A 13,687-nucleotide genomic window follows, 5' to 3' on the forward strand; every position below is an offset into this window, starting at 1 on the left:
ATCAAAAAGAAAAATTTATGCTCTATTACCACCTCACACCAGACGTGGAGGTGCACTCACTCAGTCCAATAGTGCAAGCCAACGTTCGCCTTACACTGACATTTGCTGCAAACTTACGGAAGCTGTGACTGTACTTTTTATTTCGGAGACTCCTCGTGTTCTGGAAATCAACAAAGACCGGCGAGTGAAATTCGTCTAGAGAAGATGGAAGAGTGGGAGTTCTATGCAACGTTTTCCCGCAACCATTGCACAAGGTCTTGCTTCCGTGGGACATTTGCATGTGACGAAATTGCGCAGCAAAAAGCCGAGCCTGGTCTTTACGTGGTGAACACCGCTCCCAGATCTTCACATGGAGAACACTGGACACTATGTCATATTGCCCGGAATGGAAGCATCTCTTATTTCGACAGTTATGGTACCCCTCCAGTGTACAAGGAATTTTACACATTCATTGATCACACGAAATCGTTTCACTATAATCGAAAACGACTCCAGGGATATGAATCTGCAACCTGTGGACTCTACTGTCTCTATGTAGGTGCACTTCTCTGTTGTGGATTTCCACTACAAGAGTGTACTCGAAGGTTCTCACCAACAAATTTCAAGCTCAACGACAGGCTTATACCAACTCTTGTGCGTAAACAATTCCAGAAAGGGAAGATGCTGTCATGCTGCAGTGTGCTCTAAGAGATCAATAAAAATATGTTTGTTGTTTTCCAAACAAACTGATTTTATTTACTTATGTCAACAAAAGGGTATACAATAAAGCATTATTCAGACTCTGAGATACACAACATTGTAACAATATTACAAGATAAGCTACGTAAAAAGTTTTGTGTGAGTACAAGAACATTGAGAGTATCGCTCCAAAAGTTACTTTTTTCAGAATAATACAAGACATGCTGCTTACAGGCATCTGCTGCCTAAATCAAGTATACAATTTCATTTTGAGACTCTGAGATGCGTGCACAACATTATAACAATATTACAAGATAAGCTACATACAAAACTTTTGTGCGAGTACAAGGACGTTGAGGGCATTACTCCAAAAAAGCATTTTTTTGGGGGGAATGTTAATACAAGATGATGCTGCTTATAGTCATCGCTCTCTAAATCAAGCATACAATTATTAGAATAGGGATAACACAACTACAACCATTTGTGAGACACTGGACTTTTAATTACAATTACAAGTACCTGTGGGTTACAAAAAAAAGGTTCGTCACTTGTGTTGCTTGAGAAAAGCATTGACTTCCCTTTGTATTATTCAACATGTGAACTCCATAACAAAGTCTACGATACAGTCACCACTCTTTCATTACAGTAGCTAACCACAACACTGTCATACCAAAAGGTAATGTCTCTACTCCATCCGAGCAAATATATCGCTTTGTGTCCAGAGGGTTGAGAGCTATTTTTCTCATGATCACGCTTTTGTTTACGTTGTCCTTCTGCACGATGAGGTTCTGTTTAACCCTGTGTATTGTGCCATGTTCAAGAGCATCTGTGTACATGGAAAAGTGAAGTTTTCGTGCTTCACACAGCTTTACACCTTTGGCACGGTTGTACTGGTTCTTGCTACAGAGATCTAGTGCATATAGCTTGGGTTTTAAGCAACAAAAACCAAGTATATGATCACGAGGCATCTCATTCTTAAACTTGCCCAGTACCATTTTGTTTTTCGTCGAATACAAAGGGTTGTCTTGCTCATAGGCTGAGTTGTCCAAGTGATCGTCAGCTAGTTCAAGCAGTGTCTTTTCATCGCTCAGCAATATTATATAGGAATCTGTGTCCATGTACAACAGTCTAGTATCGGGAGCTACACGCATCAGATGATTGTGATAGAAGTCAAACATCTTAAGCTTTGAGAGTTCCAGTATTGTGAAACCCAAGTATAGTGGTTGTTTCATCTGAAGCACTGCCTGGGAGAACTGAAACAGGATTACATGAGCACTTAATGCTCGAAACTGTTTGAGGTTTGGCTTACGCAAGAGTTTCAAAACTTGTTCGTCCGTCACTGTGAGGCGACAGTCTACAAATTTCCTCACTTGCATACAAAATCTGCCGAAAACAGCATTTATCATATACTTACTTTTCTGACGCTCGAATGTATTAGTGGCATTTTTTCGCAGTTCGCGATTGAAATCCACATAGTCACGAAGAAAAGGTTTCTGGTTGAATTTTAGAACTCTGTGAACCTTTGTGACTTCCAACCCCAATTGCATGTACAACTGCAAATTGCGATAGTGAAGAAAGTACTTCTCTTTGTTGAACAATGTTAGCAGCAGCTTTGGCTCGATAGCTTTCGACGGAAGCCCAAACTTTTCCATCAACTGTTTCTGGTAGTCTGACAATAGGTCGTAGGGAATGGACATTTTCTCTGGTGCAACTGGAAGATCACTATGACGATCATGAATTTCTTGATCATACAACAGATCCACTTCGAGAAAGTAACCAATAGATGCATCATGTGGAATGCGAGTTATGTCTAGGTTCTCAATTTCTTCCTTTGTCAACCACTGAAACCCTCCATAGGGTAGCGACTCTCGCATTACTGATCCATACAGACCGTTAACGTCAATGTAGTTAATTATTCTTGTCGGTTGTGTTGGATCAAACTGCTCTGTTCCCGGAATATTTGCGGTCGCTTTTCGAAGAGAGCATTGTGTTACACCTCCTCGCAAGCCATTCTCAATTAGCAGGTACGCATCAGGGTCGTGAATGAGTTCTAGTTGTATCTCACTCATTTTTAGTGCGCAGGACATGCTTAACCCTGGGAGAGATACGAAATGCAGGGGCTCAATTTTGTGCACATCAAGTGTCCATTTGCGAAAGTTTTGAAACACGTCTGCTAAAAGCAGTGTGTCAGTGAGCAGGTACAAATCTGAATATTCGCCTAGACTTGTCATTTGGAATTTTTCGAAGACATTCTGCGCATGGTTGTAGTCTTCTTCACTTACTTCCACTCCATTGAGTGTATTGAAGAATTTCTCACGAGGTGGTAAACAAGGCTCATCATAGACATCGAAGTCAGTGATATGGCTGTAGCAAAAGACTCCCTTGCGAACGACAAGTCCAAAGTGTTCTTCGTTTGAGAAAAACTGTCGCAGACAATGAAAGTTTTCCACCCCCTTCTCACGCAGATTTTTCACCAACATTTCAAGACTTGCATTTAGGAAACTCAAACTGTCCATGAATCTAAAGGACCCAACGTCAATAGATTTGAATTTTTGACAGCTGCTGGCAATCACTCTTATTTTCGATTTTTTGAGCAAATGCAAATGAGACACAAGGAAACTCATATCATAGTTAGCATTGTGAGCAATGATTGGAATCATCTGAGGTGTTCTGAAATTGAGGTTGCACGATTGACACAAGGATTGTCGAAACGTTCCACTTACATGGTCATGGTCGCGCACTTTCTGTTTCTTTGCAAACGACTCTTTGCAAAAGTTACAGTGGGTGGCGGCGGCGTGCTGGCGTTCGTTCTCTTCGCTCATTTCCAGAGGTGCAATCTGCTGTATCCACTCCAAAATTTCGTCATGTAATCTGTGCAGTAGACTCATGAACACAGCAACACAATTTGGTCCACGAAAAAGGTGTTTCTGGAGAACATTTGAATCTGACGCTCGTATAACTAAGAGGCAGAAGGAGGAGGGGATATGATCTTCATACACATTTCCTCCATCAAGACATGGTGACAGGACACTCTCAAAGTCATACACACAGTAGAAAGGTACTTCAGCCAAAAGACGCTCACCAGCGAACTCTAAAGTGTCTCCTTTCTTTGGATAAACTGTCTTGCCTACTTTCTGAAGTTTGCACATGTTTATATGATTACTCAGGACAGCTTGTGTAGTGAAACCCATGGTACATCGCTTGCAATGGAAACGTCCACGTTTTTGAAACAAACCATTGAAATTTGTGATGACCACAAAATGAGAGTCAATCATGAGTAGATCCACATGTTTTTCGCATTCCTCGTTCACAACTTTTATAGGATAGACAAATTTCTCTTCCCTTTCATATGCATAGACATTAATGGTGATGCCATTTTGCTTTTCAAACATTTCTACATCTTTGGGATACGCGATGGGAAATGACTCTGGGAGCACATACTGAGATAAGTATGACCGATACGAGGATGCTCTATGTCTTCGAAATCGATCAGCAGGATGCAATCCTGCTATCACGGAAAATGCAAAACACATATTTTGCTCACCCTCGTGCAGACCGTAATCCACATTCAGTAAAGACCTATTCTTTCGTTTCAACTCTGCAGGCAGCTCAAAGTCACTACAACCGATTAGTTCAGGCAGTAGACGTCCAACATTGATAATGCATGTGAGAATACGAAAGAGGAAAAAACCAGAGCCTTCGATTTCGAGACTTTCCAAGTTGTGCGCAATTTCGCTGCCTGACTGAATAATAGCAGGTTCTATGTCAACTTCCGACCATACTGTCCTCACCTTGGAAGGCACGAATCGTGTATCAAGTCGTATCTCATCATCATCCACTGTATGTCGTCCAAGTTCTGCTTTGAGAAGGATGTAAAAACGTAATGGGAAACCAAAGTATCGCAACACACTACCAATATACTGTCCGTATAGATGAAAGAACGTTGTCACATCATGTCCAGCCTCGTCTCTGTCATGCAAGTGCAGCTCGAAGCGTCTTGTGTAATTTCGAAGTGTGCATAAAGTCTCACAGAATGGGATGCATGGTGTCTCCAGTTGGTGTACGTTTGCCAGATGAATTTGGAGTCCTACCGGTGTTGCGTAGAACTGTCGCTCATGTGGAGCACACAAGTGACAGGTGACCATGATTTCCGAAGTTACTTTTTCTTCCCATTAGTGAAAATGATGTCTGGATACGCCAACTTCTTGCCATTGCGGTATCCATCCTTCTTCTCCATTTGGAGGTTTGGTAACTGTCTCATCTCTTCCAGGTCTTCGTCCGAAAGTCGCTTGAATCTATTCGGAAGGTAGACTTTCACCTTGGTCTCATTATCTGTCAGTAATTCTACGTAGACAGTGTCTCCATACATTGTCTCAATTCTGCGAATATCCAGAACATCAAATTTTTGATTCTTCGATAACATACTCATCTTTTGAATTTCTCCATCTCCCGACTTTTTCAGTTTGTTGAGTTTCTCCAAAATCGATGACATGCTTTCCTCGGAAAACTGAAAAAACGCATGGGGGAAAAGTTAGTTGACTCAACATGTACCCAGAGGGCGGCATACCTCTTCACGCTCAGATTCTCACTGAAGAAAACCCAATGTGTGTGACGGTTTATATACGAAAGACAACTCAACATTTTTTTCGCAAATCATGACCTTGAATGTCTGAACAGTGAACAAACATGCATATAGTCACGTTATATCTTGTCAGGCCTTTTGAAAGTCTGCATCCTCCTCACACCACATGGTGAACGAACTTGTGTAGACATGTTATATCTTGTTAGTTCTTGAAACATCTTGCATGGACATGTGCTACAGCCTTGAACCTACTGTCTGCATCTTTTTTTCTAACCTGCATAGACATGTTATGTCTTGCCAGATCTTTAAGACCTTGTATAGTCGTCTGCAAACCCGAACGTAATCTCCACATTTCTTATATTATTTCCTCTTAAGCAGTTGCTGCAACACGTTTTCTTTTTTTTATTATGTGGAGTCTTTAAAAGAAATATATTTATGAAGTTACGAAAGAGACAGTTATAAAAGCGAGTTTGAAATAGTAAAATGTGCAGTAGCTCTTGACGGTGACACCAGAGTGCCATGGCAAAGGAGAGCTCAAGGTGGTCCGATATTGAAACTCAACCCGGTGATTCGTGGTCCTCATCAGACGGTGATGAAGAAACACCAGACGGAGATGAGTGCGACAAATCGAACAAAAGTGTCTTTCGTATGCTAGCACCATGTCGCCAGCAGCACAGATCGTGGAAAGAACTTTCCAGGTGTGGTCTAATGGAGACGAAACGAATGTCTTTGGCGGAGGCTTTCAAGATTGTCACCAATATAGTCCTCTTTCAAGAACTCCCCAAAAGTCTTCCAAACATTGGCGTCTGGGAGACTGCCAAAACCATGTATGCGAGTCTCAATAGAGAGCGTTTCGTTTCATACGACACACCATTCGGTTTGTTAACCAACTGGTCACACAAAATCGATGATTTGATGGACTACAAACAACAAATCGATCCTCTGTTGCTTTCAACAGAAAGCCTATGTTTTATCGAAATCGCTGTGAAGTTGGGATACCACTCAACAGCAAAGTTCATCATGCTGTTCGTGATTGACTTTCTCAATTGTCGACTTGAAAACTAATGTATAGCAACTGTCAAATAAATTCAGATTCTATGAAAAAACTTTCTCAGTTGCCTCTAGCAAGTAGATTGGAGCGGTGTCTCTCTCCTACATGCGCTGCGAGTTTCTGAAACTTCACATAACATCATACTGTATAGTATTTCACTGTGAAAAAAAAGATGACCGAGGTTGAATCGTACCGCTTCATTACTCCTGCTTCGATAACCATTTCGGGGCAAAGTCAGAGTGGGAAAACAACGTTGGTAACAAGACTTTTGACTCACAGAGCATCCGTTTTTGACAAACCATTTGATCGTATATTTTACATATACTTATACAAGCAACCAATCTTTGACAAATTCCCCGAGGTCACATTTACGCGAGATATACCAGATAACTTGGAGAATGTCAGAAATTCTTTAATCATATTTGACGACTGTCTGGCCGACAAAGGTCGACTTAAAGAAGTCTGTAATTTCTACGTTGCCGGCTGTCACCATCTAAATTGTTCATGTATTTTTATTACACAATATTTATTCGTCAACGAGCCCCTATATCGGTGCATTCAGTTTAATAGCAGCGCTCTGATTTTGTGTCGTTCTGCACGTATAGCGGATCAGATGCAGTTACTTTCACGACAGTTGTTTGGTCGAGGTAAAGGTGATTTGCTCTCCACCATATATAAAGATGCATGCAAGGAACCATATTCATACGTAGTAATCGATTTGTCTCAAAAGTGTCCGGACCACCTACGAGTGTGGACAAATATTTTCCCCGACGACCGACGGCAGATAGTATATAAAACATGAAGCGTGTGCGGAACAATATTCATTTCCTGCACTTGCTGGCTGAAACAAAGTCACCCGAACAACGTTACCATCTCCTGGAACATGCTACAAAGAATCAGTTAACAGCTATTAGAGAGATTTGTATAAATCTCTGTAAAGGGAACATCCAAGTGACTCCGAGTGTGCGAAAAAAAACTGAAACCTTATGCAACCCCAATTCGAGCATTGGCAAAACGAGACGGTAGCAGTGTACAGAAAGTTCGCAGAATATTGCAACAAACTGGTGGGTTTTTGCAGTTCCTCTTGCCACCACTACTCGGTCTCATCTCATCGCTAGGGGGCAGAGCGATTGCAAAAGCAATCGGTGTATAACTCATGCAGAAGTACGAGCTTGTTCCATATCGCGAATCTGCTATTCCTGAAATACTGCACAAGAATGAACCGGATGACATCAAAGCAAAAGAGATAATTCAATATCTCCACTCTTTGCTGCATCCCAATGTTGCGACGGATAGGACTACAACAGCTACAAGGAGAGAAGAGAGCGCACAGACGACAGAAGATGAGAGAAGTGACGCTGTCGCTGCTTTTATGAGCAGTGGTTATAAGGTCAAAGCCAAACAACTTTTGCATATACTGCAGCAAACCATTTCCTGGGATCCGAAAACCTATCAGATCATTATTGATGGACGGCCACAAGAGGATACCAATATAATTGACCTCGTTTATTATCTCGTATCCAGAGCTCGTAGTACTCCGAGACCTCCATATCTTGATCGCATGTTACCTCATCTGGAGTAATTGAATTTGCCGTCACTCATTGTACCCTCATCACGTCTTCAAAAGGGTGTCACAGTATCGACTTCAAGCAGACGCTCACCAACTCTCGCTACTGAAACATCGCCACCGCTTACACGTGCTGCAAAACGCGCTCGCCATCAACAATGGATTCTCTTCTAGCTCAAGATGAAAAGAGTTACTTTGAAGATGCAAAGATACTGTCTCACTTCCCCTCAAGACATCATAAAAAGGTATTGGCAATGCTTCAACTAATAACAACTGTACTGGCGTACGACGAGAGTGGAAGAGTTATCTGTCACGGCAGAGTGATTCCCCAATCGTCTATTGTGGAGTTATTGCAGTACGAACTTCACAATAAGCAGCCCGCTTGGATGAGAGGTGACGTTTCAGCTACGATTAATGCATATCTGACTCTCGACGCTCTTCGAGTGCACGGCAGGAAGCGAAAGTGTTGATGGCTGCCTACTACGATCCACAACATGTTGCCAGTTTTGGCGGAATACAGAGACTTGCGCAAGGCATTCGTGTAAAGAAGAGCAAAGTTGTCAAGTTTCTGGAGACGAGTGGCCCTTACAGTCTGCACAAAGAGTTCAAGAGACCTTCGGTGTTCCGTAAAATAGTAGCTCTTGGTGTGAAGCAAACCTTCCAAAGCGACCTGAAGGATGTACAGAAACTTAAACATCATAACAGCGGCTTTCGCTATTTGCTATTCTGCATTGACGTTTTTTCTCGCCTTCTTGCAGTTGAGCCCATTCGTAATAAAAGACCTCCTGAGATAGTACGTGCTTTAACGCTTGCCTTCAGACGAATCGGAACACCCCGTCTTCTGCATACGGATCGCGGTGGCGAGTTCGTCAACAGTTTAGTGCAAACGTTTTTAAAGAAAAAGGGTATTCATTGGTATAGCTCACATAGCCAGTACAAAGCAGCGCACGTCGAGAGACTTCAAAGAACTATAATGTCTACACTATATCGTATCTTTACATATCAGGGTCACAAACGATATCTAGACATCCTACCTCTCGTAGTAAAAGCATACAACAATCGAATACATAGATCTCTTTCTGCTAGACCCGTGGATGTAAACAAAGGAAATGAACACATTTTCGAGAGAGACTCTACCTCACCCCAGCTGGACCACCAAAGAAACCACGATACAACGTTGGAAATATCGTGCGTATTGCTAAATACAGACATCAGTTGGTAAAGAAGTACTTAAGTTCTGCAACAACAGAATTGTTTATTGTGCATGCTATCAAACTGGGTTATCCCAATACCTACCTATTACGTGACCTGAACAATGAGGATATCATTGGTGGTTTTTATGAGAGCGAACTTGTACGAGTGCGACAAATTCCAACAGTAGAAAAGATTATAAAAAGACGAGTCAAGAATGGCGAGCTTCAGTACTTGATTCACTCTGGTGACAGCTCGAAGTGGGTACCGGGAAATTATCTTTTTGATTGACTGACTGAATATGGACTGTTCACAGACTTCGGATGTACCTGAGGGAGGCAGGACTATCGAATACCTCGATTTTCGAGTGCAAGATCTGTGTGGAAAGCCTCATGCAACGTGGAAAGAAATGATGGACTGCAGTTTGACAGAGGGATCCGACCCAGTGATAGTGGAAGCCTTTAAGACATGGTGCTATTTCAAACGATGCCAGATCCCCCTCCAAGTAGGGATGTTTGGAAGATTGCAAAGAAAATCTATGCTGGAGTCCACAGTGGCTGTTCACTGAGGTCGTCCCCAGGAGGTTTGAAAGTAATCCAAGACTGGGCATGCACAATTGACAGTCTGTTGCTTTACGTGGATGAAGTGGATGCTATACGAATTGCTGAAGAGAGTCTATGTTTCATGGAGTATGCCGTCCGCTCAAAACTTCATTTTGTAGCAGGCTACATTAGTATGATGACCATTGACCTTCTTAAAAATAGACTGTTGCCTAAAAAAAATCCATGTAGCAAAAGCGAAACAAAAATTCTCTTTAAAGCCTCGTTCTTGTCATTTCACTGTGTGACATGGATAAGTGCGGGTGGCTTGTCACTTCTCTTGGATTCCATATATGTCTAGCAATAGTACTGATATTACAGTTTAAAAAGCCACAATTTTCCACTGTACTTCAACAAGGCAACTGTACACTGGAGGTAGAACTGGAGGAATACGTTTATGTGCACAGGTGCCCCTCGGACTTGCTCTCCATTAGAATGTGGGATAAAGATGGTCGAGCGAAGCGCTATGGTGTTACACTGACACAAAACGAGACGCGTCAGTTGGATGAATGTCTCCATCGAATCAATGTTAATGAAACATTTCATTACCAGCATGAGTGTTTGCAAGTGTGTTGTCTATGTGATGAACGCACGTTGACACTCCGTCGGTGTCCTGGCAACATGTACTCTCTGAGTCGAATGGTTGGCAGACGACCTTCCGGCTATGGAATTTCCCTGTCGAAAAAAGCCATCACTTCACTGTCCTTATATCTGAATAATAAAAGTGTTATGTCTTGAAAAAGTATGTCTCTAAAGCTTACCATGTTCGTAATCCTCACAGCGTCAGCTGGGAGGGATTTTCATTTTTCCTCCTCAGGAATTTCTTCTTATGTAACCACGCGAGGATCGATTAGTATCGGCTCTCAGGAAAAAAGAGAAATATGGTGTGATTCGCATGCCTTCCCCCTCCCAACGGATAACAAGTCTCAAGGCTGGTTAGCAATCAGGTAGGAATCGCTTGTGAAATGCGTAATAGGGATTCTGGAGAAAAACAAAGAGAAGCTAATTTACATGAGTTGCATTGCAAGTATGAGGAACACCAATACTGCAGTCACGTTTGGCGAAAAGAAACTATTCACTACTTAAGAAAGACTAAATAAGACTCCATTATCTACACGTATGTCTTCGCAAGTCAAGAAAAAAAAACTGTCAAGTGAATGTAATTTATAAAAGATGCAAAGCAGCCAGGTACAGTCGTATGGGGAAAAACCAATGCCAGACACGCATTCGAGATAGCGATCAAGGATTGATTGATTGATTGATTGATGTGTTTAATGGCACAAAGGCAACAAAGGCCATAGAGCGCCAAAACCATGGTGAGCGTGTCGGAGATGATTATGGGAAAGATGATGTGAGAGAGAGTGTGTGGTAGTTAAAATCTATCTACAGGTATGAGCGATGAGATTGACGAGGATAAGCGATCAAGGAGAAAAAGAGGTTATTCGTTGATCAAGTCGCCACGGGGGTTGTTATCTACATCCTCAACAAGATACTTTGTACGAAAACATGCAAAGAGTAACTAATTCATATGGGTTACACGATCAAGAGTGTAAGGAAAAGGCGATATGCTTAATTGCTACAAAGAACAACGAAAGAACGAGAGAGATTAGTCAGACATAGTTGACTATATAAGGTTAGTTGATAGCCACATGCCGTGTGTCAGTGTACGTCTTCAGTGACCGCCGGCATGTCTCGTAAGTATTCTTCCTTACGTACTAGTGTCGCCTTTTCGGGTCACTATGACTTGTTAGCATAAGAGAAAATCACTTATGTATATAGCACGAGAAGTATGATATATCGAATAATATATTTGGGAAGCTTTTTCGAAAAAATGACTGAAAGAGGGTTCCACTTTCTAGGAAAGACATATCTTTGAGGTCTGTGACTTGCTCGGAGTTGCTGTGCTTCATGCATCCATGTAGTCCTCTATGAGTAGGTGTTTTGTAGGACCTTTCCAAAAAGTTTTTTCAACTCACTGGAACGCGCACTTTCTAGGAGTATCCCTCCGGTCCAAATAGTCATGTCCATGATTTTGAGTTGCTGTGCAGCTGTGCTTCAGACATCCATGCAGTCCCCTAAGGGTAGGTGTGGTCTTTGCAAAGCTCTCTCGACTCAGTGGAGCGTACACACTTTTTCTAGGATCACCATCCAGGTCCATTTTTCGTCAAATTGTTGCGCCCATGCTTCGAGTTTGTGTGCATCAGGCAACCATGTAGTCTTCCACGGGTATGTGTCTTTGTAGAACAATTCAAATAATTTACTCACCTGAGCATAATTTTTCCTAGGATCATCCCCATGTCCATTCAAAATGTCGTGTCCATGCTTCAAACTGCTGTGCTTCATGCAATCGTCTTACAATGAAAATAAAATATAAAAAACTAGACATATGTTTGGTTATCAATCACTTGCATGAGCCGGGGTGGGGCGGGCGCGAGATTGGTCTGGGCTATCTTGCTCTCAGCGTACTGCTAACAGCGCCTGGCTAGTTATGTCACTGCTAAATACGCACGGCAACGTCTGGAGAGCTCCCAGCGTCCTGCTAACAACGTCTGGCTAGCTATGTCATTTGCTAACTACGTACTGTGGCTACCGTGCCCGCCGCACCAGCGTAGAGCAACGTGTTGCTAGAATTACGTGATTGCTCCCAGCGTCTACTGCTCCCAGCGTCTGGCTGGCTATCTCAGTGCTAACTACGTACTTCATGCTCCCAGCGTCCTGCTAACAACGTCTGGCTAGGTATGTCATTGCTAACTACGCACTGCTCCCAGTGTAGAGCAACGTGTTGCTAGAATTACGTGATTGCTCCCAGCGTCTACTGCCCCCCAGCGTCTGGCTGGGTATCTCAGTGCTAACTACGTGCTGCGTGCTCCCAGCATCCTGCTAACAATGTCTGGCTAGGTATGTCATTGCTAACTACGCACTGCTCCCAGTGTAGAGCAGCGTGTAGCTAGAATTACGTGATTGCTCCCAGCGTCTAGCTAGGTATCTCAGTGCTAACTACGTGCTGCTCCCAGTGTCTGTAGAGCTCCAAGTGTAGTGGCGCGTGTCGATATAGTTACGTCATAGCTCCCAGTGTACACAAAAGCCACTACTGAACGGTACCGTCCGACAGCCGAGAAACGGGCGAATCAATCGGTCCGTCCAATGCTTTTGCTCTGAAAAATGTGACTGGTTATAGAACGTATTAAAAAAATAACGAGGAAGCGTACCTTTGGACCACAATCCACCACAATTGGTGCAGAAGAAGCGGGCGCTGCCAATTTCCCGAAATATGTGAGGCGGGAAAAAACCGACTTCACGCGCAGCAAAAGTGTTGTACACTGGAAACGAAACTCTTCAAACATTTCGGCGATGATGACGTCATGGGTATTACTTACGAGGATCTACCAAGCTGATCATGATGGAATGACGATCGACCATTCGCTTCGACATTTATAGTAAAGCTTTGCCTCTCACTCTCTATGACGTCATTGAACGTGTTTGAACATGTTAAGACGTGTTTGAACATGTTTGGACGTGTTCAGACACGGGCGGCGAAGTCGCCCCTGGACACACTCGTTCCTCTCACCCTCTCTATGACGTCATTGAACGTGTCTGAACATGTTTGGACGTGTTTGAACATGTTGTGACGTGTGTAGACACGAACCCCGCAATACGAAAAACGTCACGCAGCACGAATTACACTGGTGGTTAGTGTGTCGCGACCAGTGTAGAAGGATCCTGGGTTCGAATCCCACTCTGGGTCTTCTCGTCGTCATATACAAGTCGGCCCAGAGTGTTAGCTAGAAAATAGTGTAATGTTTTATTCAACGTCGATGGTATTATCATTGTCATATGCGACATCGCAAAAAGGCGCGAAAGACGGAAGGCGGGGTGGTCAAAGTACAGACGACACCGTCGCAATGCGAGGACGAGGAGGAGAGCGGTGTAGCGACTATAAAAGGTGCGCTGGTTCTACGACGATTGATCGAAAGCCCACAAGGGGCATCCATCCACGACGCGAGGCGTTTCGTGGAGCA

At 43.0% G+C, this 13,687-nt stretch overlaps 1 protein-coding gene across 1 annotated transcript; it reads right to left on the reverse strand.

Moving 5' to 3' along the window:
- Nucleotides 1-1,304: 1,304 nt before the first annotated feature.
- Nucleotides 1,305-10,508, reverse strand: LOC135400385 (uncharacterized). The gene is made up of 3 exons (XM_064632229.1): nt 10,218-10,508; nt 4,470-5,185; nt 1,305-3,549 (listed from the first exon to the last, which is right to left on the reverse strand). Exons 2-3 carry the CDS (start codon nt 4,511-4,513, stop codon nt 1,305-1,307), a joined length of 2,289 nt encoding a protein of 762 aa, XP_064488299.1. The 5' UTR covers nt 4,514-5,185; nt 10,218-10,508.
- Nucleotides 10,509-13,687: the final 3,179 nt, after the last annotated feature.

The sequence above is a fragment of the Ornithodoros turicata genome, chromosome 7 (genome assembly GCF_037126465.1).
Source record: "Ornithodoros turicata isolate Travis chromosome 7, ASM3712646v1, whole genome shotgun sequence".
NCBI classification, from domain to species: Eukaryota; Metazoa; Arthropoda; class Arachnida; order Ixodida; family Argasidae; genus Ornithodoros; species Ornithodoros turicata.